General features: G+C 41.6%; 1 protein-coding gene across 3 annotated transcripts in view; it reads left to right on the forward strand.

The window, feature by feature from the left end:
• BABAM2 (BRISC and BRCA1 A complex member 2) overlaps positions 1-26,340 on the forward strand; it is a 408,818-nt gene that overhangs the window by 370,450 nt on the left and 12,028 nt on the right. For 2 of the 3 annotated variants that reach the window (XM_055326952.1, XM_055326953.1), the window contains one exon: positions 2,696-2,849. The exons of the other annotated variant lie outside the window; for it this stretch is intronic. In XM_055326952.1, coding sequence (XP_055182927.1) covers positions 2,696-2,849 — 154 coding nt within the window. The remainder of the gene's footprint in view (positions 1-2,695; positions 2,850-26,340) is intronic. 3 annotated transcript variants of the gene reach the window in all.

Genomic DNA, 26,340 nt, shown 5'->3' on the forward strand with positions numbered 1-26,340 from the left:
TTGATGATACAGACAGGATATAGTTTAGTTAAGTTGAACAAGATACTTCTATTTTTTAAATTTTATTTTCTTATATGTAGATTACCGATTTCATTTCTCAAGGACTCTGACCATTCCTGATTCACTGATCATCCAGCTACTGTGTTCAAATTTTAATATTGGCTTCAACTATGCTTTTTTAGAAGAAGCTCCACAGAGAAATAATCATGCAATCAGTGTTTTTCTGGGATCACGGTACATATCAGCATGTTACTGGTTGGCAATTTTTTTTTCCTAATCATAACAATTCACTTGCCTGGGTAAATAAATTTGCGTTCACATTTTTGAATTGTTTCTGATCTTAATTGGGCATTTAGGGGGTCAAAGTGGATGGTCCAGAACTAGGTGGAAAAATCATTTTTCAGCATGTCAAAATACCAGCAACTCATTTTCTACCAAACAAAATAACAGGAACAAAAAATATAATGTATTCCAAAGCCCAGAAAAGCTGGTAGCTTGACAATCATGAAGACTGTGGTATTCTGTGTATTACTTTGATACTGAATATGACTGTACTTACTTTAAATTGGTAAATTATTGCCATTGAATTGTATTATTCAAAATGACTGCATTTTTGAAGGGAAGCTTGCATGTTAAATACTTTTCACCAGTGCTGTTGGCAATTGCTCCGGGGGTTAATGTGAATCTTGTTTTATATTTGGAAACTTAATATGTAATATAAACAATTGAAGTCAAATTAAACTATATATGAATAGGCATTTTTTTCTAAAATTAATCAGAGGAGATGCAGTGAGTAATCAGAAAAGATATAAACTTAATTTTAGAAGCAGTATTTATTCAGAAAGACTAAGGATGTTACAAATCATGCTTTGTAATGTAAAGGGACACAAAGGGGTTTTCTGAAATGAATTATTTATAATTTGAGTCAGTCTGTTTTTCATATTTTGTATTGTTCCTATATGTTACTAAATCTCTGCTTTGGCACAAATAGGCAAGTGCTAAAACTGCATTGAGGCACATGGAAAATGTGACTTACGAGTGGACGTTCACAGTATTGCCACTTTTTTGGGGTTGTGGTGACTCATATGTAGAAACCCCCTACAGCACTGAGTCAGAGTCAGATATACTCAGTGGTCTCAGAGGCCACTGGACATTTTTCTATTTCTTGTTTTTTGGATTTTTTTTTAAGTTTGCTGCAAACCTGACTTTTCCTTCATGAAATCATTTTGGATGCTGAGAGGGCCTAGCCCAGTCAAATGTCACCCTACCCTGGCATGGTGACAGGTATACAGCTATCTAGTATGTATTTTCATATATTTGCCTCATGTAACCAAAAAGATGAATCTTGTATGTTCTTCACAGTAGAGGCTTTAGCTTCCCAAATTGTATTTGTGGCACAGCGAATGCGTTGTGTGTGAGCAGGTTGTACCAGTATCATGAAGAGCAGGAGGCAATGGGGCCCAATAGAAGGAGCTCAGGATTTACACCATGGGACTAGATTTGAGCCCTACCTCCTTTGCACCTAGCTAAGGCATGAGCAAGTTAATAGACCTCTTGGAGTCTCAAGTTTGTTCGTCTGTTAAATGCACATGGTAAAAATAATGTCTGCTTCATGGATTTGTAAGTCTCAAATTAGATAAAATATGTGGAAGTACTCTGTAAAGCTAGGAAATTCTATACACATTTTTTTCTCATTATTATATTTTCATAAGTTAACGTGCTTATTATTTGCCCTGGAAGTGATAACATCCACATAACTATACATTATATGCCTCGAGGAATGTGCTATTGAAACAGTGTGTTTGTAATCTTGGCTTGCCTCAAACTACAAAGAGGGAGTCATTTTACTTTTAAAAATTGAGTTAAAGGACCCCAAAATGAACAGACAAAAGCACATAATACTTGTTAGCAGCAAACATTGGAATCAGGCTGCACTCTATCAGTAGACATAATGCAGTGTTCAGATGAGTCCCTGTTGGCGTTCCATTAAGGAGCCCCCACTAGTTTAGGAACTATATGTGGTAACACATCTGGAGAAGCTTCAAACTGCTGAGTAGCAGAATTCACTGCTTGATTGGAAGTAAAGTGATAACTTTATTTTTTCTGGTGGTCCAGTGGCCATATCCTATAAAGTAGAAAGATTATCACCTGCTCTCTGGCTCCTCATTCCAAATCCATTCTTTAAAGACAGCCTCTATCCCACCCCCTCCATCAAATTCTAGATGAGGAAGATACTGCCCAGCCTTTGAAGAGTCTAAGATTTATTTTTTTTTTTGAGTCTAAGATTTAATAGAGTCTTAAAACAGATAATCAGCTAACTTCTCTATGGAATACTGGATGAAGTAAGTGCCATAGGAGGAGTTCACATGGCCGGGAGTGCCCAGCTTCTGTGAACACTTTATAGCATTTGGTTAGCATCCACACACTTTCCTCATATTGGTTAAATTTGTGTGTGATTTTCATTTATGTACCTAGATTGTAGATTCCTTGAAGGCAGGGAAGGCACCTTGGTATTTCTTGTTCCCTCCCTCCATACCTTTTACCTAAACCTCAGGCACTATTTGTGGTTCGGATGGTCTGTACCCAACACTCAGGTTTAACCCATACATTTAACCCCTAACTTGTCTCTTTCTTTCTTTTTCTTTCTTTTCTTTTTTTTTTTTTTGTGTGTGTGTATGTGTGTGTGTCTTTGCAGTCGACCTGCCCCTGTTTTTCCCTCGAGACCAGCCGACTCTCACATTCCAGTCCGTCTATCACTTTACCAACAGTGGACAGCTTTATTCCCAGGCCCAAAAAAATTATCCGTACAGCCCCAGATGGGATGGAAATGAAATGGCCAAAAGAGCAAAGTAAGTGAATCCATCGCTGTTTCTTACAAACAGGAGCATTTCGTTTATCTAGTCCAGGAATTGGCGACCTACTGCCTGCAGGCTAAATCCTGTCCTGCACCTGTTTTTGTGAGTAAAGTTTTATTGGAACACAGCCACACTCATTTCTTTACTCATTTTGTATGGCTGCTTTCATGCTACCATGGCAGAGTGAGAAATTGCAACAGATCACATATGACCTGCAAACTCAAAAATATTTGCTGTTTGGCCCTTTACAGAAAAAATTTGCCAACCTCTTATCCAGACTCATCAGGCAGATTGTTGTTGTTGTTGTTGTTTTAATGTGTTACAGGATTTATCTGAAATCTACCAGTCTATTTAGAGTAAAAGTACTAGAGGAATTAAAGTTGTGGGTAAATGGTGTTGATGGTAAAGATGTTAGCAGCTACCAAGTTTTTCACGTGGAACTGTCATGTCTCTGAAGGAACAAAGTAGAAAAATACCTCATTGCATCTCTACAGCCATTGCCCAAAATAGGGCCTGTGTCTTCTTCATCTGAATAAATGGCTATGCAAATATCTTAGAACTGTTAGAATCCCTATGCAAGTAGGCTGTCCATGTGGTAGAAGTTGAAGTTAGCTAGAGTTTGGAGCTTAGAGATTTAAGTCCTGCACGTGAACCATCTGCAGAAAGCGTTCGTAAGTCATATGGAATAGGTAAATGTAAAAGTATGTTGGTGTTTTATTGGTCAGACTTTAGTAACTGGAATGCCAGTTCATGAACCATGGTCTCCTAGAGGAAAGTGACAGTGGACAAAAATAAGTCATGGTTAGAGTGGCAGGTGGTTATTACTTTATAACTTTGAACAGCCATACAGTCACCCCTGTGATCCCAACTAAGGAATGATGCAATCTGCAGAATCACACTGTGAAGAATATTAAATATCTTCTTCATTCACTCATTCAGTGTTTACTGAGCATCTCTCATGTTCTAAGCGGTGAGCTCCATGCTACAGATGAAGTGATAAACAAATTGGATGTAGCCCGTGTCTCCATGAAATTTACAGCCCAGCAGGAGAGATGAAAGCCTTTATCAAGCCAAACTTCTGACAGTTTGTTTTTTTCTTTTTTTTTTTTAAGATTTAATTTATTTATTCATGAGAGACACAGACAGAGAGGCAGAGACACAGACAGAGGGAGAAGCAGGCTCCATGTAGGAAGCCTGACGCAGGACTCAATCCCGGGACTCCAGGATCACGCCCTGGTCCGAAGGCAGGAGCCAAACCGCTGGGCCACCCAGAGATCCCCCAAGTTTGAAATTCTGTTTAAGGAAAACAACAGATATATGCAAATGTGCCTAATAACAATGATTAAGACTTAGATATCTTGAAACAGACTTGAAAAGGGTGATTAAAAAGTAAGTTTTAGATTTGAGGTATTGCAGTTGTTTCATTTTCTGGGCTTTCCCTGTGTACATACAAGATCTGCCCTTAGAAGATGGGCTATTATTTGTGGTATGTGCTATGGAGTCTGAACCAGACATGTCCTTGTGGTTTCCATGGCAAAACTGTGTGTGTGTGTGTGAGTGTGTGCATTTCTTAACTAGACATTTTAGCATGTATGAATTGAGTCTTTAAGAAGTTGCAGACCACAAGCCTATGATTTCAGTATAGGAATATCGTAAGTGAAGCCTGTTTATCTTAACAGATTGGTTCAGAGTTGCAAGAGACATTTGCTTTATGTTAACACCAGTCTAAAGAAAACATCTGAAGTAACATTAAAAAAATCTGCTTTTTACTGTAGTGAAGATGGATTCATTTTAAATGTAATAAAAGAGAAAGCCAGCCACTCATGCTAGGAAGAAGAAATAGTTTAAAGCTCTCTTCTTAAAATGAACTGAGTAACTTTCCTGGGTTGTATCAGAAAGCCAGGTAATAGATAAACATAATCAGAGGACTGTCCTGCAGGACAGGCTTGAGATTGTTAGGGTTTCAGAGAAAGGACAGAAAGAAAGGTCAACTGTAGCATTCCTTACACACCCTGTTTCTTTGTCCTGTGAAAATATTGTATGTGCACAGTGCGTAAAAGGCTATAATTCACTTGGAGAGCTCTGCCCATGACATAAACACTCTCACGGTTTATGAACAGCAGTAGAGCCCTTTGAGTGGAGTCAGCTGTTTATTCCCTCTGGTAGAGCAAAATTCTAAACATGTGAACTCAGAAAGGATGCTTTCTGGCACAGACCAGAGTTTTTCTTATGACATGTGCTTCTTGCTCAGGGCTGTCCAGCATATTCTGTCCTCGCAAGTGAAATGCCCTCTACTGGGTGAGCACAGGCTTTGGGGTCATGCATGCCCATGCCCAACTCCTATTACAAGCTCTTACACAGAGCTTATCAAATAAGCTCTGTGGCCTTGGGCAGGGTTATTAACCTTTCTGAACTTCATCCTGTAAAACAGGACATACATACTCCTCCCTATTGGATGGGCTTGATATGAAGGGTCAAGGAATGGACATATGAACAACTTCTGGGTTTAGCTTCTGCTTTGTCCCACAGTGCCTTTACTCACCACTTCTTCCCACCCTCTTCCTACCCCTTCAGATCCTTCAGTGTTCTTCCTGTGGTTTTCTCCATCCATGCTAATGTGCAGGCAGCTTCTTTCTCTCCCAAGCCTCAGTGGACTACTGGTCGTGTACAGATCTTCCTCAGCTTACGAAAGGGTTATGTCCCTAGAAACCCATCGTAAACTGAAAATATCATTTATAAATTGAAAATGCATTTACAGGGCACCTACATGGCTCAGTGGTTGAGCGTCTACCTTTGGTTCAGATTGTGATCCCGGGGTCCTGGGATCAAGTTCCACATCAGGCTCCCTGTAGGGAGCCTGCTTCTCCCTCTGCGTATGTCTCTGCTTCTCTCTCTCCCTCTCTCTCTCTCTGTCTGTCTGTCTCTCATGAATAAATCTTTAAAGAAAGAAAATGCATTCACTACACCTAGCCTACCCAACATCATAGCTTAGTGTAGCATGACCATAAATGTGCATGGGACACTTAACTACTTGCCACCATTGGGCAAGATCATCTAAGCTTTATGTTAGATGAACATAAAGTGTTCTCATAAAACAGTGTTAAATATCCCACGGGATTTACCAAATAGTATACTGAAAGTGTAAGACAGCATGGTTGTAAGAGTACAGAATGGTGGTAAGTGTAACAGTTGTTCACCTTTGGATTGCGTGGCAGACTGGGAACTGCAGCTGGCTACGACTGCCCAGCATCACAAGAATCCTGCCACTTACCACTCGCCTAGGAAGGAATCAAAAATCAAAATTCAGGGGCAGCCCGGGTGGCTTAGTGGTTTGGCCCTGCCTTCAGTCCAGGGCGTGATCCTGGAGACCCAGGATCGAGTCCCACATTGGACTCCCTGCATGGAGCCTGCTTCTCCCTCTGCCTGTGTCTCTGCCTCTCTCTCTCTCTCTCTCTCTCTCTCTCGTAAATAAATTTTAAAAATCTTTAAAAAAATCAAAATTCAAAAGTATTGTTTCTACTGAATGCGTATTGGTTTTGCACTACCATAAACTCAGAAAGTCAAGTGGAACCATCTAAGTCAAAGACCAGGTATACTCCTTTTAAATCTCTTTTGTATTATTCTTTTTCACGTCTTTATATTGTTTCATTTCCGTAATCAAATTGTGAGTTCTTTGAAGGGAGGGCTTTGCATATATATCTTGTTAAAGATATTTATTGCAGTGTAATTTACATATAACGAAGTGGACAGATTTAAGTATATCTTTTGATGGGAGTTCTGACAAAGGTACCTTCTACCTTTTCCAGAACACTGTCTGATTTCTATTACATCTTAGTTTTTCCTTTTCTAGATTCTTCTTATAAATCAAATAATACAGATTGTATTCTTTTGTGTCTTTTGTATCCAACCTAATTATTTTAGATTTGTCTGTTATAGCATTCCTTTTTTACTGCTGAGGAATTTCCATCATAGGAATATACCATAATTTATTAATACATTCATCCACTTATGTATATTTAGGTTTTTTCCGGTGTGGGGACTTTATGAATTGAGCTGCTAAAGACATTCTTAAATAAGTCTTTTTATAGATGTACAGTTTCAATTCTATGAGTAAATAAGTGGGAGGGGGTGTGTGTTTGATTAACTTTATAAGAAACTGACAAATTTTTATGAAGTTTTCATGCCAGTTTATACTCCCACTAGCAATATATAGGATTTCATTTGTTCCATATCCTCTCTGAAACTTGGTATTGTCAGTCTTAATTTTAGCTGTTCCAGAGGGGATGAAATGAGATCTCATTGTAGTTTTTAATCCTAATTACTTGATGATTAATGATGTTGATCATCTTTTCATGTGCTTATTGGTATGTCTTCTTTTAAGAAGTGTCTGTTCAAATTTTGCCTATTTTCAATTAGGTTATTGGTCTTTTTATTATTGAATTTTAGGAGTTATTTATATGTTTGTCAGATTTATGCATTACAAGTATGTTCTCCCAACCTATGGCTTGCCTTTTCATTTTCTTAATGGTGTCTTTTGATGAGCAGAAATTTTTATTTTTAATGAAATTGATTTTATTAGTGTTTTCTTTTTATGTTAATGCTTTTTGTAGCCTCCTAATTATTTGCCTACCACAAGATCATAAAGAGATTCTTCTATGTTTGTTTGTTTGTTTTACAAGCTCTCATTTTGGTTTGACATTTAGATCTCTGATCCATCTCAAATTAATTTTTGTGTATGGTATGAGATGGATGCTGAAGTTAATTGTTTACATATATCCAGGTATTCCAGCAAAATGTGTTGAAAAAAGTTTTTTCTTTCTCTGTTGAATTACCTTCATGCTTTTGTCAAATTAAATTGACTATATATGAGGTCTATTCCTGGATACACTGTTCTGTTTCCTTGGCCTATTTTTCTGTTGGTATACTAATACTAATATTTCTTAAAATCAGGAAATATAAATTCTTCAACTTTTCGTTTTTGAAGATTGTTTTGGCTCTTCTGGGTCCTTTGTATTTCCATATATGTTTTAGAATTAGTTTGCCAATTCCAACTCCAACTTCCCCTCAAAAACAAAAAACCCACTGAGATTTTGGCTGGTGTGGCATTAAATCTATGTATCAACAAGGGGGGAAATTTACATTTCAACAATATTGAATCTTCATATTAATGAGCAGTTTTCTCTAGGTCTTCTTTAATTTCTCTGAGAAGTGTTTTGAGATTTCAGTGTAGAAGTCTTGCATCTTTTAAGCGGTTTTGCTTTTATTATAAATGATAGTTTTTTGAATTTTATTTTTGACTTGTTTCTAGTATATAGGAATACAAATGATATTTCTGTATTAACCTGGTGTCCTGTGGCATTGCTAAATAAGTTCATGATTACTACTAAATTCTAGTAGTTTTTTTGTGGTTGTCTGAGTGTTTTTTACATAAACAATCATATATGTTAACAGTTTTTACTTTCTTATTTCCATCTTTATTATTTTTGTGTTTTTAATTTTTTTTCTTACCTGCTTATACTGGATTGGATCTCCAGTACAATGTTGTACACAATGATAATAGCAAACATCTGGCCTATGTTTCATGTTAAGATTGAGGTTAGCATAGGTTTTACATAGGTGTCTCTATCACATTGAATAAATTCTCTGATATTCCCACTTTGCTAAGAGTTGTTATCATGAATGGGTATTGAATTATTTAGAATGCTTTTTCTGTATCCATTGGCCTGATCCTATGGTTTTGCTTTATTCTATTAAAATGCTTAATTACATTAAGCAATGAGTATTGCTTAGTATCAGACTAACCTTGAATATCAGACCAACCTTGTATTCCAGGGATAAATAAATCCTCTCAGTCATGACATTTTATCCTTTTTTATATTATTAGATTTGATTTGCTAATGTGTTAAAATGTTTATGTTTTCATTCTCATTTTCATGAGTGATACTGGTCTGAAATTTCTTATGTTGTCCTATCAGATTTTGATAAAAGCACCATGCTGGCTTCATAAAATAAACTGGAAAATTTTCTTTCCACCTCTGTTTTCTGAAAGAGTTTATGTAGGTTCAGCACTGCTTTTTTTAATATTCGATAAAGTTTTATTTATGGAAAGAAATTCAAAGAAATCTTTACTAAATATGGGGATATTTATTCATCTTTTTTCCTTGTGTTAGTTTTAGCAAGTTGTGTTTTTTAAAGCAAGTTATCCATCATGTCTAAGTTGTCGAATTGATTGGCATGAGATTTTTTATAATATTCATTCATTTTCCTTTTAATGTCTGTGGGCTGTAACTTTTTTCATTCCTTATGGTGAAAGTTTCTGGTTCTTTCTGTCCCTTTTTCTTAAAACAGTCTAGCTAAGGGTTTATCAGTTTTACTTATCTTTTGAAAGAAAGTTATTTATTTTATTAATTTATGCTTTTATTTTTATTATTTCCTTCCTTCTATGTATTTTAGTTTAATTTGTTCTTCTTTTTCAAGCTTCTTAAAAATGGAAGCTTAGGTCATTGATTTTAATTCCTTCTTCTTTAATATAAGCCTTTAAGGCTACAAATTTCTAAGATTTGCATTAGCTACATCGGACAAATTTTAACACATTTTTGTTACTTTATTAGAAATATTTTCTAAAGAAAAAAATATTTTCTAATTTCTCTTGTGAATTCTTTTTGAACCATGCATTATTAATAATTGTGCTTGAATTTCAAGTGCTTGGGGTTTTTCTAGATATCTTACTGATTCCTAATTTAATTCTGTTTTGATGGAGATCATAATCTGTATGATTTCAAGCCTTTAAAATCTATTGAGATTTATATTGTGGCCCATTATATGGTCTATCTTGGTAAATAATCCATGTGAACTTGAAAAGAATGCGTGTCTTGCATTTTTGAGGTATAGTATTATATATACATATTAAGTCAAATTATTTCTTACTGTTATTCAAAATGTCTATATCCTTACTGTTATTTTTTTGTGTTTAGTATTGGTTTTTGAAAGGAGGTGTGTTAAAATTTCCACCTGTGATTTTGGATCTGTTTATTTCTCCTTTTAGTTCTTTTTTTTTTTTTTTTTTTTTTTGTATTTTGAAGTTTTGTTATTTAGGTACATACATACTCAGAATTTTTATATCTTGATAAATTAGCCCTTTGATCATTATAAAATGGCCCTCCCTGTTTCTGGTAACTCTCCTTGACTTGAAGTCTGCTCTGTCAGATTTTAATATAGTAGTACCAGCTTTCTTATGCTTATTTTTTGCATAGTATATGTTTTTTCATCCTTTTTCTTTCATCCTGTGTGTCTTCATATTTCAAGGAAACTTTCTGTAGGTTGGTTTTCTTTAAATCTAATTTGATAATCTCTGCCTTTTAATTGGAGTATTGGTCTATTTACATTTTATGTAAGTAATGAACTGATTGAGTTTAAGTCTACCATCTTAACTGTTTGTTATTTAATTTCATTTATATGTTTATGTATGTATTTTGTATTCCTTTGTTCTTCCCTTTGATTTTTTTGAGTACTTTTTAGTATGACTTCTTTCTCCTATTGTCCTCTTAGCTACAGCTTTTTGTATCATATTTGAGTTATTAATATACTAAAATATATCCTTAATTTGTCATAGTCTACCATGAATTAGTATTATAACACTTCAAGTATAATGTAAAAACCTTAAGCACTGTTAATTCCCTTTATACTTTCTACTATCCTTTGTGTTACTATATTCAAATGTTTCACTTCTACATATTTTGTGAGGCCCATAATACATTGTTGTTACTTTGGCTTTTAACAGTGAGCTGACTTTTAAAGAATTTAAGAAAAGAAAGAAAAATCACATTCCATTTTATTCTGTAGTTCCCAAATAAAGGACATGGAGACTCATTTCCTCCCAAAAAAAACCCACTAATTTTTAAATGTCTTCCTGGAACAAACCATCAGAGAATCATACCCCACCTGTATGCAGGGGACATTGAGACTCGAAGTCATCAAGAAAAGAAAGCTATACCTGCATAATATCCAGGCACCTTTGTCTACCCTATGGACTTCATCATTTACAGAGCACCCTCACACACCTTCATGGGATCATCACTGCAGCCCTGTGTGGGGTACAGTGTAGAAAGAAATCCTCACTGTCGTTCATGCAGATAAAGAAACTGAGGCTGGAGTGATTAAGTGACTTTCCTAAGGGCACACAGCTAGCTTCTAGTAGTCAGGAAATAACACAGAGCTGTGAGTTTCTGCACATCTGTCCCTAGGCAGACAGATACAGTTCCCCATTCTTTTTACCACTTGTCTGAGCCTCCCTCTCAGAGGCCTGGTACTTGAATAACATAAATACAGAGAGGAAATGCATGTGGCAATTAAGAGCACTGACCCTAAAGTCAAGACAGCTGAGTTGAAACCTGTTTCTGCCACTCACTAACTGTGTGACTTTGGGCAAATTCATAATCTCCTTGAGTCTGTCCCTTTCTCTATTAAATAGTGAAGCTAGTTTTAGAGGGTTATTATGAGTATGAAATTGTGTGTGTGATTTTCTATTGTTATTTTTTTGAGATTTATTTATTTATTTATTTGAGAGACCACAAGCAGGGGGAGAGGGAGAAGCAGACTCCTTGCTCTGCAGGCTCAATCCCAGGACCCTAGGATCATGACCTGAGCCAAAGGCAGTCACGTAACCAACTAAGCCACCTAGGTACCCTGTTTTCTATCATTAATTAACAGATTACTATACACTTAACCGTTTAAAATAGCACAGTTTTTTTTTTTTTTTAATCTCATAGTTTCTGTGGATTAGGAGTCCAGTACAACCTTCCTGGGTCTCCATTCAGGGTCCTAAACAACTAAAGTTGTTGGCTGGGGCTCCTATCTCATCTGAGGCCCAAGGCCTCTTCCACTCTCATTCAGGTTGTTGGCAGAGTTCAGTTCCTTGTGGTTGTAGAATGAAGATACTGGTTTCCTTACTGACTGTCAGCTGGAGGCTGTTTCCTGCCACATGGCCCCTCCATCACTCAGCCAGCAGCAGTGCTGTTTCTAGCCTCTGACTTTGGTGTCAGTGACTTCTAGACTCAGACTTAAAGGGTTCTTTGATTAGGTCAGGCCTACCGTGAATCTCCTTTTCCTAAAGTCATCTGTTCTGTGTAACATAGCAATCCTGATTATAGAAATGAAATCCACCATTTTCATAGTCCTGGTGATTATTATTCAGGGGGTGAGGGATCTCAGGGTCCATGTTAGAATTCTCACCATACAGGGTGATATAGGTGAATTATCCAGCAGAGGGTCTGGTCTGGCACGTTGTGAGCACTTGGTCATTGTTCACTCTCAACATCACTATCCCTGGAGGGAAAAAGATTTTTCATTAAAAATCATCACAGTCAGCACTGGATCCAACCAAACAGTCCCCTAACCTCAGTGACTTGGCCAGAGATTTTTAGATTCTAGGCTGTCCCATACATGGCCACTATCACCTATGGTTGTGTCTTCTGGGTGCCAGCCCAACCAGTTTAGAAAGTTGGAAAAATCCATACTTCCATTGTTCAATCTACATAAAGCCAACTATCACTTTGAAAGAAATCTGAACTTACTAGTTACCTATGTTGGCATCTTATATAGCTGTTGATCTATCATGATGAATGATTCAGATGATCTTTTGTAATCCTTTCTAGTCTGATAAATCTGTGAATAGATGGAATGAGTTTTCTGTGAGTTTAACATTGTGTATAACTATCAGCTTGATCCTAGAGGTCTAAGTAGTTTCTTAGAATAGGATTTAACCCCAAACCACCCACTGCAATGGTTTGTCACAAATTAAATCCATTATATAAATGGAATCACTTGAAGCATATTTCAAAAAATAGCTTCTCAGTCAACACATGGGAGTAATTCATGAACCTCCTAAAACCATTTGTTGTTTCCCTTCATGCCTCAAGGTCAGAAAGAGATGTTATTTTCTTATTTAGAAACCTATCCCAAGTGCTCCCAAAGCAGTCCTTAATTCCCCATATGTTCTTCGCCATGCATACTTTTAATATTTGTCATCGAGTTGTCTTTGCAGAATAATTTTCTCTTTCAAGGGTTTTGTTTTTAAAAATCACATTATAGACTATTTTTATAGACTAGCTCAGTTACCTTTTGTTGTTAATACCTTCATATTCCCTAAGACATAGTTTTCTCCAAATTTGTCATTAGCTGCCAAATGCTTCAAACCAGTCTTATGCATTAGCCCTCTAAAGAAACCAGATAAAAATAGATCTCCTCTCTTTGATTCCAGAGAAGGGGGTTAGATGTCCCCACCTGATTTACTCCCCATCCCCACCCTTACTGTGGTTCTGAGGCCCCTCTGGGTCCCTCAGATGCCATGGAACAGTGTGGAAACCCCATTTCAAAAAGAGTAGTTCACAGTGCAGTCACAGGAGCCCTGAGGCCTGAGAATTCTTTGGGATGAGGGTAGGGCTGTGGAAGGGGTGTTGAAGTGTAAGTGGTCATATATGAGCCTATGTATGTGTTTGTCTCTCCACAAATCTATTACTCACTTCTTTACTGCCTTATTGGTAGCTCCTTAAGGCAGCTCAAACTATGCTCTGTTTCTGTTAAGATTTCCTTACAGAGTCCAGCCTCTCTCTGCAGTCCCTATGCTTGGTCAGCTGGCCAGGGGACACCATGACTTGTGTGACACCCATCAGTGTTACGAAAAACCCTAATGGGGACTTTGCCACCTACTCTTTCTCCCTGGACCACTATCTTACCCTTCTCCCACCTCCTTGGTCTCCATCCCTCCTCCTGTTTATAGCTATATTTCTGGAATTCTTTTCTATAGCCAAGGGTAGGGGGATGACCCAGAAGATAAGAATTGTGGTCAGCTGTGATTGCTCACCCCTACATCCCCTCTGCAAGGGGGAGTAGCTGCAGACCTGATCCACTCTGGGCCAGAAGAGTCATTGGCAGAAGGGAAGGCACTGAGGGGGGCAAAGCCACCAGGTTTGAGCTCCCATGAAGCTGTGCCACAGTGATAGATCCCACAGTTCCAATGCTGCTATGATTCATAGGTTTTCTTTCTTACATTATTTTGCCTTAAGTTCCCTAGGAAGAATTCCCTTTAAAAAAAAAAAATCCCAACCTCATATTAGCTGTCCTCCCCTCTAGAGAGAAGAGGGAATTTTCTGGCCTGGCCAGCACTGCTTGGGCAATCAGGGTGCCCTGGGAGGATGGGAATAGAACCACGATGGAACTGGGGAGGCTGAGGTCACACAAGCCTTCCCCTCACCATCATGCCCTGGGTTCCTGCATGGGCAAGCGTGCCTGGCCCTCCCTAGGGTTTAGAAATCTAGAAGCTGTGAAGAGAAAAGTAAAGCAAATAAATAACATGGAATTATTGGGTCCTTGAACTCTCAAAGAGAATAATTTTGAAAAGTATCTTCAAGGGATTTGGTTTATTTTTCCTTTCAGAAAAGAGAGCAACAGAGATGAGGAATCCAGATCTGCCTGCCGTCCAGGCATCCTCTCCAAATTGCGTAGGTCAGAGAGAACATGTTATTTATTAGAACCTGACATCTGTTGCTGTGAAACGATAAGCTCCTTTAAAAAGCCTGGCCATCAATTACTGCTAATAGAGCCCTCATCCCAGGAGAACTGCTTACCGTCCTTCCAGCCTACACCAGCCAGGGTGTACCAGGCACAGAACGTTTACAGCCCAGCTCAGCCTCCTCACTCCCCTCGGGCTGGACCCCTCAGGCCATCTTTTAGAGGCTCTGCATCTGTGTCCCTGGCTTCTTTTGATTCCACTTTTTGGCCTCTCTGAGGTCTGCTTTAAGGACTGAACCTTACCCCCCTTCCCCTGCCATCCTGCCATCCTGCCATCCTGCTATCCTGCTATCCTGCTATCCTGCTTTCTCAGTGGAAAACAGGGCTAGAGTTTATTTTCTGAGCTCAGTTGTATAAACTGAAGAAACTTCAAGAAAAGAGTAGCTGGAAAGTCACTACATCTTTGTTGTGGAAATGAACTTTAAAAGTACCCTTGTAAAGCTACCAAGTGCCCAGGGGAGGGCTCAGATGACCCCTGCCAGCCACTGTGAGAATGTGGTGATAACCAGATACAGCTACCTTCCTCGTTTGTGAGTTATAGTCATTTATTTTCTTTCTTAGAAAAATAGGCAGATGTCTTACAGAGCCAAAAGGAAAGGATAAGGGAATTGGTTTGGATTTTTATAGAACACCAAAGTAGAAACATACATTTATCAATGGAACCAGAGTTGCCTTTGAACTGTTGGAAGAAGAAATCTAACAGTAAGTAACGACAATGTGAAGAACAGTGGCCTGAGAGTTGGGAGACCTCGGTCTTATCTGGGCACAATTACTAATTGCATGTGTGATGTGTGATCTTGGGAAAGAAACTTCATCTTGGGCCTAATGCCCTTCTCTAAAAGCATTGGGCTAGGAACTAATGATCACTAAGTTCCTGTACATTCGGGGGATTTTAAGTGAAAATTGTGTGTAAGGTAGTTTCGCATACTTTTTTATTCGTGTTGAAAAAATTCCATCTCTGTTGCCAGAGGTCAGACACAAATTGAAAACATTACTAAATGGAATTAAGTACACTCTGTACATGATGCTTTTTTGTACAACCCATATCTGGTATTTATAGAACATTTCAGTTGCGGAACGTGCACACATATGCCCTGAACACACACCCAGTAAAATACTTCTAGATGTAATACACTTTCAGATGTCAAGTTTAAAACAGCTTCTTGGGAATTAGGCTTGACTGTTCAGATGTACGTGTTGGTACCGCCAGGGCTGCTCAGGGCTGTCATGTGTGATGTGAGTCCAGCCAAGGCAGGAGGGCCGAGTTGCTCATTTCTATCACTTCTCATTAAGGCATGAAGCCTAGGGATCCCTGGGTGGCGCAGCGGTTTGGCGCCTGCCTTTGGCCCAGGGCGCGATCCTGGAGACCCGGGATCGAATCCCATATCGGGCTCCCGGTGCATGGAGCCTGCTTCTGCCTCTCTCTCTCTCTCACTGTGTGCCTGTCATAAATAAATAAATAAAAAAAGAGTACATCTTTAAAAAAAAAAAAAAAGGCATGAAGCCTAGAAAAGAGGGAAGCAGCAAAGAACATTCAGGCCCGTCCATTCTGTGCACATCATTAATGACAAGCAGAGGCCTTGTTTCTTCAGAAATGGGATTCTCTCTGGCCTGTTGTCAGATCATTCAGCATAGGGGACACCGGTGAAAATGAACAAATGAAAGATTCATGACTTGCCGAAATGCAGCTTTATAGAGGTGAGCAGAAACAAGGAGCAGATACTGGATACTGAGGCAGTTACCTCTGCTCAGAGATCAGCAGAATAGCCAATAGCAGAGCTACACTGGGTGGCCAAGCAGGAGTATATCCAGGAAGGTAGGTGTGACAGTGGGGACCAGTCTCGGAACATAGAACTCAGAAGGAGCCTTAGAAACCATCTAGTAGAGCTAAGATTGAGTATAGTAAGCATTAACCATTGTGATGGGAATAAAATGAAATAATTGGAATATGACCCTTAGCACAGCTTTTGGCATAGACTTGACATTCAATTCATCATTTTCATTTCCTGGAAAAACTTGCTCAAGGCCATACAGTACCATGATTAAGAACACTGTGCCTCTGCTCGCTGGCCCAACCCAAGCCACCTCTGACCTCCCACCTTTACTCTGCCTGTTGCCCACTCCCTTGCTCACAGAAGCAGTACAGGGAAACCAAGGGCTGGAGGTTAGCATGCCTGCATGCACACACCCATCCACCTACCCGATGTGTGGCCTGGCTGTCTTCCTGGTGGCTCACCTGGGAGGCTGAGGTCTGCTGTGGCCAGGGGGAAAGCCCAGGGTATTCTTAAGTAGAAATAGCTCTTCTGGGAGTATAGAGACCTTGTACTGAGTACCTTTAAGGGAAAGTAAACATTCCTGTGGCTGAACTTATCACTAGAATCAGTGGGCAAAAGAAGAAAGGGAATGTTGTAATGGAGCGGGCCTAAAGACAGACGCTGCTTCACAGCCTCCACACTGCAGGAAGGCTGCACGTGGAGAACAGGATGAAAATTTCCAGTGACTCTGATCTTCCCAGACAGACAGAACCCCTGGCACTTAGTCATACCTCAGAGAAGATGGAAGCCAAGAAAGCAGAAGAGCCTGGAGTGATCCAGGGTCATCCTCTATCCAAAGTCCCTTCTGAGGAGCAAAAGTGGTTTGCCTCCTGGTGTGCCCTAGGTGGTCAGGGCTGAGTTGTCAGGTAGAGACACCGTGGCTGTCAGGAGAACAGGCTTCAGGGCAGCCATGGTTGTAAGAATCAAGTGTAACAGTGGTTTCTGCAGTTAAGTTACTACTCGTAATTCATTCAGCAAACATTTAAGAGTTACATATATTATATACAGAGTATGTGCAAAGCACTTGAGACCACAGCACACCTGGTTTAAAGAGCCCCAACTACAAAGCCTGCTGATGAATTTTGGGGGCAGTCAATCACTGGGTGACATTCCTTTCTGACAATGGGGCCATCCATGGTATTAACTGCTTGGTATGCTAGGTATGAGTCAGAATGGCAAAGTGGAAAGCTCGGCTGCTCTTCTAAAAATCAAAATTAAAATTTAGAAGACCAAAATTTCCCACTGGTGGTCATTTTAGGGATCAAATAATCTTTAAATGGACAATGTTTCAATTATCCAGAAAAGTGAAATTTACAGGAATATATCTGTAAAACCACAACTGTTGTTTTCTCCATAGAAATGATAGTGGATCCCCCAGCCTCTCCTGATCGTCTGATAGATTATGATGATGATGATAAATGTATACTGGGTGCTTGCACTGTAACAGCACAATTCCAAACGCGTCATAGATTTTTAATTCTTAAAAATCTCATAATAACCCTATGAAATCAATACTGCCAGTATGCCTATATTATAGATTGTGAACCTGAGGCCCTGCAAAGCCAGATGACTCGTCCAAAGTCACAGGGTGACATAGCATGGGAACTAAGAATATACCTCGAATTTCCCGACTTTTTGACTACATTCTGTTAACACCCAGGTTCAGAGTGCCTCAGTATGGACTTGCAGATATATTTTTTTTTGACTTGCAGATATTTTGATTAGGCTTTCCCCAGATCACCAACACCCTTTCATCCACTCATTCATTCATTCATTTATTCAGCAGATGAATACAGTAAACACTGTATTCAAAGTATGTATCAGACACCATGATAAGTGATGTGTGGGACCCAGTCCCCGCCTTCACTGAACCAGAGGAAGGGTAGAAACTCTACATTAATACCTCTCTTATAAGGCAGCAACATGTGCCTTGTGCAGGTGGGGTACGCAGTAGGAGCGGAAATGAGATCTGTTTCCCGAGATCAAGGAGGCTGACATTGGAGTATGGGTAAGATGGGACAGAGGGAGGAAGTTCCTGCCAGAGGGAACAGACTGCCTGAGGCCAGGAAGCATGGGGGTTCTGGGTAAGCCAGGATACACTGAAGAGGTAGCAGTAGATGATACAGGAGAGAAGAAGAGAAAAGAGGCACATAGCAGTTCTGCAGGGTGGAGGGAACATGTTCTCTGGAATCAGACCAACCAGAATTCAGATCCTGGTTCTGCCACTTTGTAGTAGTATTTTTGTTACCCCTGCAGACATTGGTTTTCTCATCTGTACATGAGGGTAACAGTCCTCTTTCACAGAGGATTGTGAATGTTAAATGGGAAACTGATTGTAAAAAGCCTGGCATATTGTTGGTGTTCAACTAATGGTAACTATGGTAATTAACTGTCATGCTAAGACATTTGACCTTTTCTTCTGTGGGCAGTAAAGGTTTTCTTAAATTCATAAATTACATTTTAATACAGTGTTCTGCCTGGGAGTAGATGTATAAATCATGGTAGGTCCTTCTTAGCCTTGGAAACAGTAACAAAGGCGGAATAAACTAAGTTCTATGGTCACATTGGTGGAACACTATAGAGGAATGTTTGCCTTGGGTCCTTTCACCCCTGCTTTGCCACTTCTGTGCCCAGGGCTTTCAGAGACCAAATAATTTAGTGTAAGTAGATCCCATGCAATATTTAGGACACACTTATACTGAAAGGTTATTTGTTGTTGGCCTGAAATTTAAATTTCATTGGGCATCCTACATGGGGAGGGATAGCCCAAGAATCAGTCAGAACCATCTGTGTGGCTTTTTGGGGAAGGGAACTCACCAGTCTTCTAGGTTTCTCTCTTGGGTAATAAAGACTCTGCACAGCTGGCTTTAGGCAGTGCCTTCCAGCCACTTCTTGGGCAGAGATGTTAAATGCTGGCGGGTGCCCCTATGTGTTTGGGGGTGGGAGTAGAGGTGATGTGGGTTGCCTTGTACCAGTCTTCTCATATCCCCACCCTCTTTCTTCAGAAAAGAAAGCCATTTGTGCAAACAGTTGGCAGAATGAAGACAGCCTTTGTGGTCTGATAACTTGTCTCATAGAATAAGTGCAGGCTCTCTTTCACAGAGTTTCTCTTCCAGGAAGATTGCTTAAGGTAGGAACTTCAGCTGTCCCTTGTGGTATGACTTGAGATGGCCAGAGCAGGCTGATGGTAACTGACCAAGTACTCCCTGCTCTAGAGAGTCTGAGGATCAGAGCCTTGGAGCTAGAGGGCCAATCCAGCTGCCTCACCTCTTTAATATTAATTTTAGGGGAATTTGAAAATTCCAGTGCACTTATTTAGTTGATTTCTAAACATCTTCTCTGGGTTACCTTTTTTTTTAAAAAAAAAAAAAAGATTTTATTTATTTATTTATTCATGAGAGACAGAGACACAGGCAAAGGGAGAAGCAGGCTCCATGCAGGGAACCTGACGTCGGACTCGATCCTGGGACTCCAGGATCAGGCCCTGGGCTGAAGACGGCGCTAAACCGCTGAGCCACCCGGGCTGCACTCTGGGTTACTTGTTAACAGTCGTCTCCAGATCTCCCATCTTGAGTGGCCTTTGGTGCTGCCGTAGCCAGCTTTATGCTTGACTCATCCTGTCCTTGAGGCCGAGTTTGTTAAGCCCCTAAGAGTGAGATCACTACTGGTAGGGAGTTAATGCACTTTCTAAGACCAGCTTGATCTTGGCCCTCCCCTTTGGTGCCTCCTTGCTGATCCCTTTGCCCCACCCGACCAAGTGCTCTGCGGTTGAAATGGAAAAATCCACCTTAGAGCAGATGGCATTTAACCTCAGTTTCAGAGGCATAATTTGTCCCCGTAACATGAGGTGAAAATTAAAACAACGCAGGGCGTAGGTTTGAGCTGAACAGCGCCCTTGGGCTTAAGAGTGACTTTGACCTATTCCTCCCAGACCAGAATGATTATCCAGCTGCCAGAGAGTTCTTAGAGGAATCACTTTATTAAATGGTGTCACCAGTGAGGTGGTATTAGCCCTAAGACCGGCTTTATCTGCACACTCTGAAAGTAAACCTGACCGTGCAGGCAGAGCTTGCCCACGTGGAAGCCCGGAGCAGCGATCATGGGATCTTCCACTCTTTTCATTTTCTTCTTCTTGCCACAACCTGTCATGAGACCAAAAAAACTTGTTTTGAAAATGCTTGACAGCCAAAACAACCTGTTCTCAAGCCCTAGACAAGAGGGTTTGTCCTCTCTGACCATTTACGTCCTGTTAGATGTTTGACTAGCTGCTGACTGGAAAAAATGAATTTTCTGTTTTCTTCTCATATTGTTCACAGACAAGTGCCCGTGGCTTCACAGGACCTTGTTTCCCCTTTTTTTTCCACCAGAGACATTTTAAGACAGGGCCTGAGTCTCACTGATGAATGAACTTTAGCAACATATACTTAGAAGGATATAACCGATGGTTACATCTCTGCAAGCTGAGCTTGATACGTGGGTTGTCTTTCCCAGTCCTATTAGGTTTTAACCTGTGATTTTCCACTTTCATTTCGGTCCTCTCTGAAGTTAAATGTGAGAGCCCAACTCTCCAGTTTCCCCAGGGGCCAGCTTGGCCTTTCACACACCCAGGGCTCTAAGGCCTGAGGCAGTATCTCTTTTCCTCCCCTCAAGCCATGCAGGTCTTAGTTTGGGATGGTCTTGGGTGGGTCCTGTGACGGTGAAGGAGTCACTTAACTCCTTCTCTGAAAAGTCTCAGGGTTGGACTTGAATAAGAATTGGCAAACAAGGGATCCCTGGGTGGCGCAGCGGTTTGGCGCCTGCCTTTGGCCCAGGGCGCGATCCTGGAGACCCAGGATCGAATCCCACGTCGGGCTCCCGGTGCATGGAGCCTGCTTCTCCCTCTGCCTGTGTCTCTGCCTCTCTCTCTCTCTCTCTGTGTGTGTGTGTGTGTAACTATCATAAATAAATAAAAATTAAAAAAATAAAATAAAATAAAAAATAAAAGAATTGGCAAACAACAGCCGGTTGTCTGTTTTTATAAATAAAGTTTTATTGGAACATAGCCACACCTGGTCATTTACATATCATCCGAGGCTGCTGTCATTACAAGGGCAGAGTCAAACTGTAGAGATAGAGTATATGGCCTACAAAACAGAAACTAATTACCATTTGACCCTTTACTGGAAAAAGTTCACTGATCCCTGGACTAGATGGTCTTTAGGGTTTTCAGATCCAGGTTTCTATGGCTTTTGAGCTTGGGGCAGGCAGTCTTTTTAATAACAAGAGTTCCCGAAGTAACTAATAAGGGACTTAACTCCACTTGTAGTAGTTTGTGTCTGTAGTAGTTACGACACAAAACATGCTTTGGGATTGTTGAAGTCTACAAACGATGGGGACTTATTCTGCTGTTTTTACTTTTTATTTTGCTACATGCCTATGTTGATCTGCTGGCTCTGCCATCCATGGTGTTCACCAGTTTTAGAAAAAAGATACCCCAGCTGTGCAGGTCTGATAGCATTCAGTGGCATGGTTCAGGGTGGGACACCAATTGTACCCCATGGAGGAGAGCACTAATTTTTTGGCGTGATAGCCATGGCAGTAAAAGGGAGCCAAATACTGCCTTGAAGACCTGTGTGGCTGCCCACACCTGCCCCACCCCCTTTCTGTCTGTCCATGAGTCTGGGCTGTAGGATGGGGAGGAGTAGCCCAAGTCGGGTAGGTTCGTGGCTGTGGTGAGAAAAACAAATGGGTCCTGAAGATTCCTTAAAAAACTCCAGAGACTAGGAAAGAACTAATCTCTTTCATTTTCTTCCCTCATTAGGAACCCAAACAAGATTCTAATTTATAAAATTTGCATCCTAGTGACATGCATCCCCTGCATGTAATAGAGAATCCAAAGTACAGAAATGAATGATCCTCTTCTAGGGCCACGCTGGTCTATAAAGAACTTTTGTGCTAACTAGAAAAGGTGCCCCCTTTGGGTTGGTGCAGAACAGGGTTCAACTAATAGCTTTGGGAATTAAAACATTAAAAACCCTGTCTGTTTCTCTGGGCATATAGCCCTGGGAGAGCACACAGCTTAGCAAGTAGAGCATGGAAGAACTTTTGGCTCCCACTTGCTCCCTTGGCCAGTCAGATGCCTTTGTGCAGAGTAGAAGCTGCACTCCCAAATGTATCAGCCCCTCTTGATACCTGATATCTTAGACATCTGTGGGACCTCCTCACAGAGGCCCTGCTGGCCAATGACAGGTTAACACTGCTTGGCCTTGGTTTCTGAGGCCACGGCAGCCTGGGCTGGCTCCTGGCATGCCCATTTTACCTGTCCCTGCCAGCAGTGCTGCATGGCAAGGGTGGCTCAGAGCCTCAGGGCTGGCAGAGGGGCGTCCCACCACCAGAAGCATGAAGACTTGGTCCCCTCCCAGCAGGCATCATAGAGTTTGATCTACTTGAGGTGCATATTGGAGAGCCCACGTCCTGGCTCTTTGCCAACCTGTGACCTGAAACTGGCTCTCAGCTTCAGGAATGCACGTGACTTTCAAGAGTTATATCTCAGAGGTAATGTGCGAGCAGCACAAAAAAATGTGTTAAGAGGTCCAGAAGATGGCAGCCCTGATGGCCCAGCGATTTGGCACCGCCTTCAGCCTGGGATATGATCCTAGAGACCCGGGATCAAGTCCCACGTCAGGCTCCCTTCATGGAGCCTGCTTCTCCCTCTGCCTGTGTCTCTGCCTGCCTCTCTCTCTCTCTCTGTGTGTCTGTCATGAATAAATAAATAAAATATTTTTAAAAAGAGAGGTCCAGAAGAGATGAGCGGTTGGAACTGACCTCACTCCCGAGGCATTGGGTTACATGTCGCCCGGTGTGTGCAGTGACACCATTCCACCGGGGCACCCCTCCTCCGCAGGGTGTGTCATCAGAGTGGTTTTCAGAAGGTTGTTAATGAACTTTCCATGGGTGAGATGACTTTGTGGTCAGATATGGTTTCCAGCTCTCAGCTCACATTGGGAATTGTGTTCGGGCCAGCCGTGTGAGCAAATTTTGAAAGATTCCTAACCTACCCTTTCCATTCCACATCTAGTAGCAGTTCCCAGCAGTTCAGAGGCTAAAGGATTGGGAAGAAAGAGAAACTGGGAGCCCACTATAGCTCAGGACTTCATATCTACTTTCTGTCCCCTTTCTTGGTTCTGCAAGGCTGCTGGGAACAAGAGGGAATGGTTTGTCATTGTCTCAAGCCCCTAAAATGTGCAGAGCTCTCTGCTAAGGAACAGAGTCCTGTATATAAGAACTACTCTCTGTGCCCTAGAAAGATGCCAGAGAGAGGGAAGGAGTGGGATGTGGGCATCCGTGCTACCGCACCCTGTGGGGAAGGGTAATGGTAGCCCAGTGAGGCCAGGCCTGGGGAAGAACCCTGTAGTTAACTTGGGACCAGAGGCCCAGGAGCTGAGAAACAGAAAGCTTACACTTAGCAAATGTTTCTGATTTTGAAAACTTACTACTTCACCTCAGCAGGCTCACAGTGATGCCCCTCGCTTTCAGCTGCAGATGCTCTGCACAGACATGGGATTGGGGTTGAGAGCAGCTCTGAGCTGGGCCCTTCCGGTGGCCCATTGTGACCCAAAGCCGGTTAGTAGAATGGGAGTGCCTCAGCACCATGCCCTTTTTGCTCCCAGCCTGTGGCCTCAGGAGGGCACAGAAGATCTTCCCGGGTAGGCTCTGTGCTCGCATGGGGCACTCGCTTGTACCCGGAGCCCCTGTGCCTTCACCACATAGCTGACCTCCTGCAGGTTACCTGTTCTCTTCAAGTCTTGTCTCTTCATATATCTAGGGAGGGGGTAGAGCAGTGTTATCTCTTTCATACACTTGATTGTTGCTTGGATTTTAAGATTTTATGTATTTATTCATGAGAGACAGAGAGAGAGGCAGAGAGAGAAGCAGGCTCCCTGTGGGGAGCCCGATGCAGGACTGATCCTGGGACTCCAGAATCACGACCTGAGGACCTGAGGGCAGACGCTCAACCACTGAGCTACCCAGGCGCCCCTGTTGCTTGGATGAAAATGAGGTTATTTTCAAAGCAGATTATAAACTATAAAATACCAAGTATCAAGGTCATTCATTCGCTTATTCAACCAATGTCAAATGCCTGCTAGACTCCAGCACTATTTAGGCAGTGGTCACAGGTATTCCAGACCCTCTTGTAAAGAGGAACTGTGCCAGCAGTGCTTCTTGACTGGAAGTGAAGCAGGAGTTGCTCAGAGTGTGTTCCTGCAGCCATGTTAGGGGAGGGGAGGGCGGGAGGAAAGGAAACTAAAATGGTTTGAGCTCTTACCACGTGCCTGGCACAGCTTCCTCATAACAACCACACAAGTTGAGTCCTATGGGAAACACTCGGAGATTCAGGGTGGTTAAGTAGCTTTCCCAGAGACACACAGGTACCAAGTGACCAATCCATATTTGAATCCGGATCTCTCTGACTCCAAAATCCACATTCTTCCCTCCAAAGCAGGTAGGGATGGTTAGGGGGTGCTCCTCTTGCCACAGAATGACACACTCTCTCTAAACGCTCTGATTTGTCTTCTCTCAAATATCCCCCAGATCAATGACTCAGGCCAAATCCTGGCCAAAAATGATCACCCCTGATTCTAGGCCAGAAAGTGGGAATCATGTGAAAGCAAAGCAGAATGAAGCTATATCACCACAAGCCAAACCTCATGTTCATGAGGGTCCAGGTTTTAGGAAAACAACAGCCTTCAATGCATGCTCAAAATTCCTTCTGTGGTAAAGCCCCATGAGAAAAATCTAACCCAAACAATGTACTCCTGGCAAAAGGAGGGTGGGTGCCTTTTCAGGCATAAAGCTAAGCAAGGACCCAGAAATCACTCAAAGGAGTGATTTGGGAAACAAACTAGCAAAGGATTTCACTTGCCCCCATCATGAGGCCTGTCTTGCCTCTAACTCCTTGGAGAGGAAAGGGGATCACGGAACTCTTGTCCTGATGTCAGTTCCCGGCTCAGCAACTGGCACATCCTTTTCTTAGGTTTAGCACCAAGTATTTATTCTGATAAAGAAGGGTTTAAAAAAGAATGAACAAGGTCATTATCTGACTTGGTCTGCAAAAACCAGTCCCTGCAATTTACAGTTACTGCCTAAACTTAATAGATTTAGGAAAAAAGGATATTCATTCACTGTTAGTCAATCATTTGACAGAAAATGAGAGTATTTCTGTGTCACTGAGGTACAGTCCCCCCAAAATGAACATAGAGGTCCCCAGTGTCTACACCAGAGGGGATGGGGAATCTAAAGAGCCACTTCAAAGCTGAGTAGACCCAGGGCTCCAGAGCCAGCAACATTCCTGCCCAGGACTCCTGCCCACAGTGTTCAGGAAGGCAGCCTGGCCCTGGGGCCCAGAGCGCATGGTGGAGGCTCAGCTGCCCTGACCATTCAGTTCACGAGGGCCCCCTAAACCTTGGCTGACTGTAAGCCACTGTGCTCCGCTCGAGGGTGGTCACAGAAACAGGCAGCATGTATACAAGAGACATCAACCTGCTCAAGCAATTCAGGTAGGATCTTTTGTTCCAAAAGACACAAGTAGGACCGAGGGGCAGGGGCTCCCAAGGGACAGATTTCAGTTTTGAATAAGGGAAAACAGTATAACTAGTAGACATGCCTTTAAATAATGAACTCTCCCTCATGAAAGGTATTCAGGCCAGGGCTAGAGGATCATCCCTCGGAAGTACTGTTAGGGCAAGTCCTGCCTTGGGCAGCATCCCAAGATCTCCTCCGCTGTGTTTCTGCTTAGTACCAAATGAGTGGCTCAACAGTGGTGCTATGGCTTCAGAGGCAGGACAAATGCCATGGCTGCGGTTGACAGCCACCGGCTTTGTGGAGGGCCTGATGATCATGCCAGCCTTGAGGGTGTGCAGATTTGGTAGGAAGGGAGGCCCCCAACATGTTGCACGGTCCAGAAAAGTTCCCTTTACCTGCAAAGCAAATGAGTGCCTGCTTAACTGGCTCCCAGAGTTGCAAAGGGGAATTAATTACTGTTTGTGATACACTTTAAGATTCCCCGATGAAAGACCTTGTATAAATGCAAATTGTTATTATTGTCATTAAAGGTGCTAGACGTC

Source organism: Nyctereutes procyonoides, unplaced genomic scaffold (genome assembly GCF_905146905.1).
Source record: "Nyctereutes procyonoides isolate TBG_1078 unplaced genomic scaffold, NYPRO_anot_genome, whole genome shotgun sequence".
Lineage (NCBI taxonomy): Eukaryota > Metazoa > Chordata > Mammalia > Carnivora > Canidae > Nyctereutes > Nyctereutes procyonoides.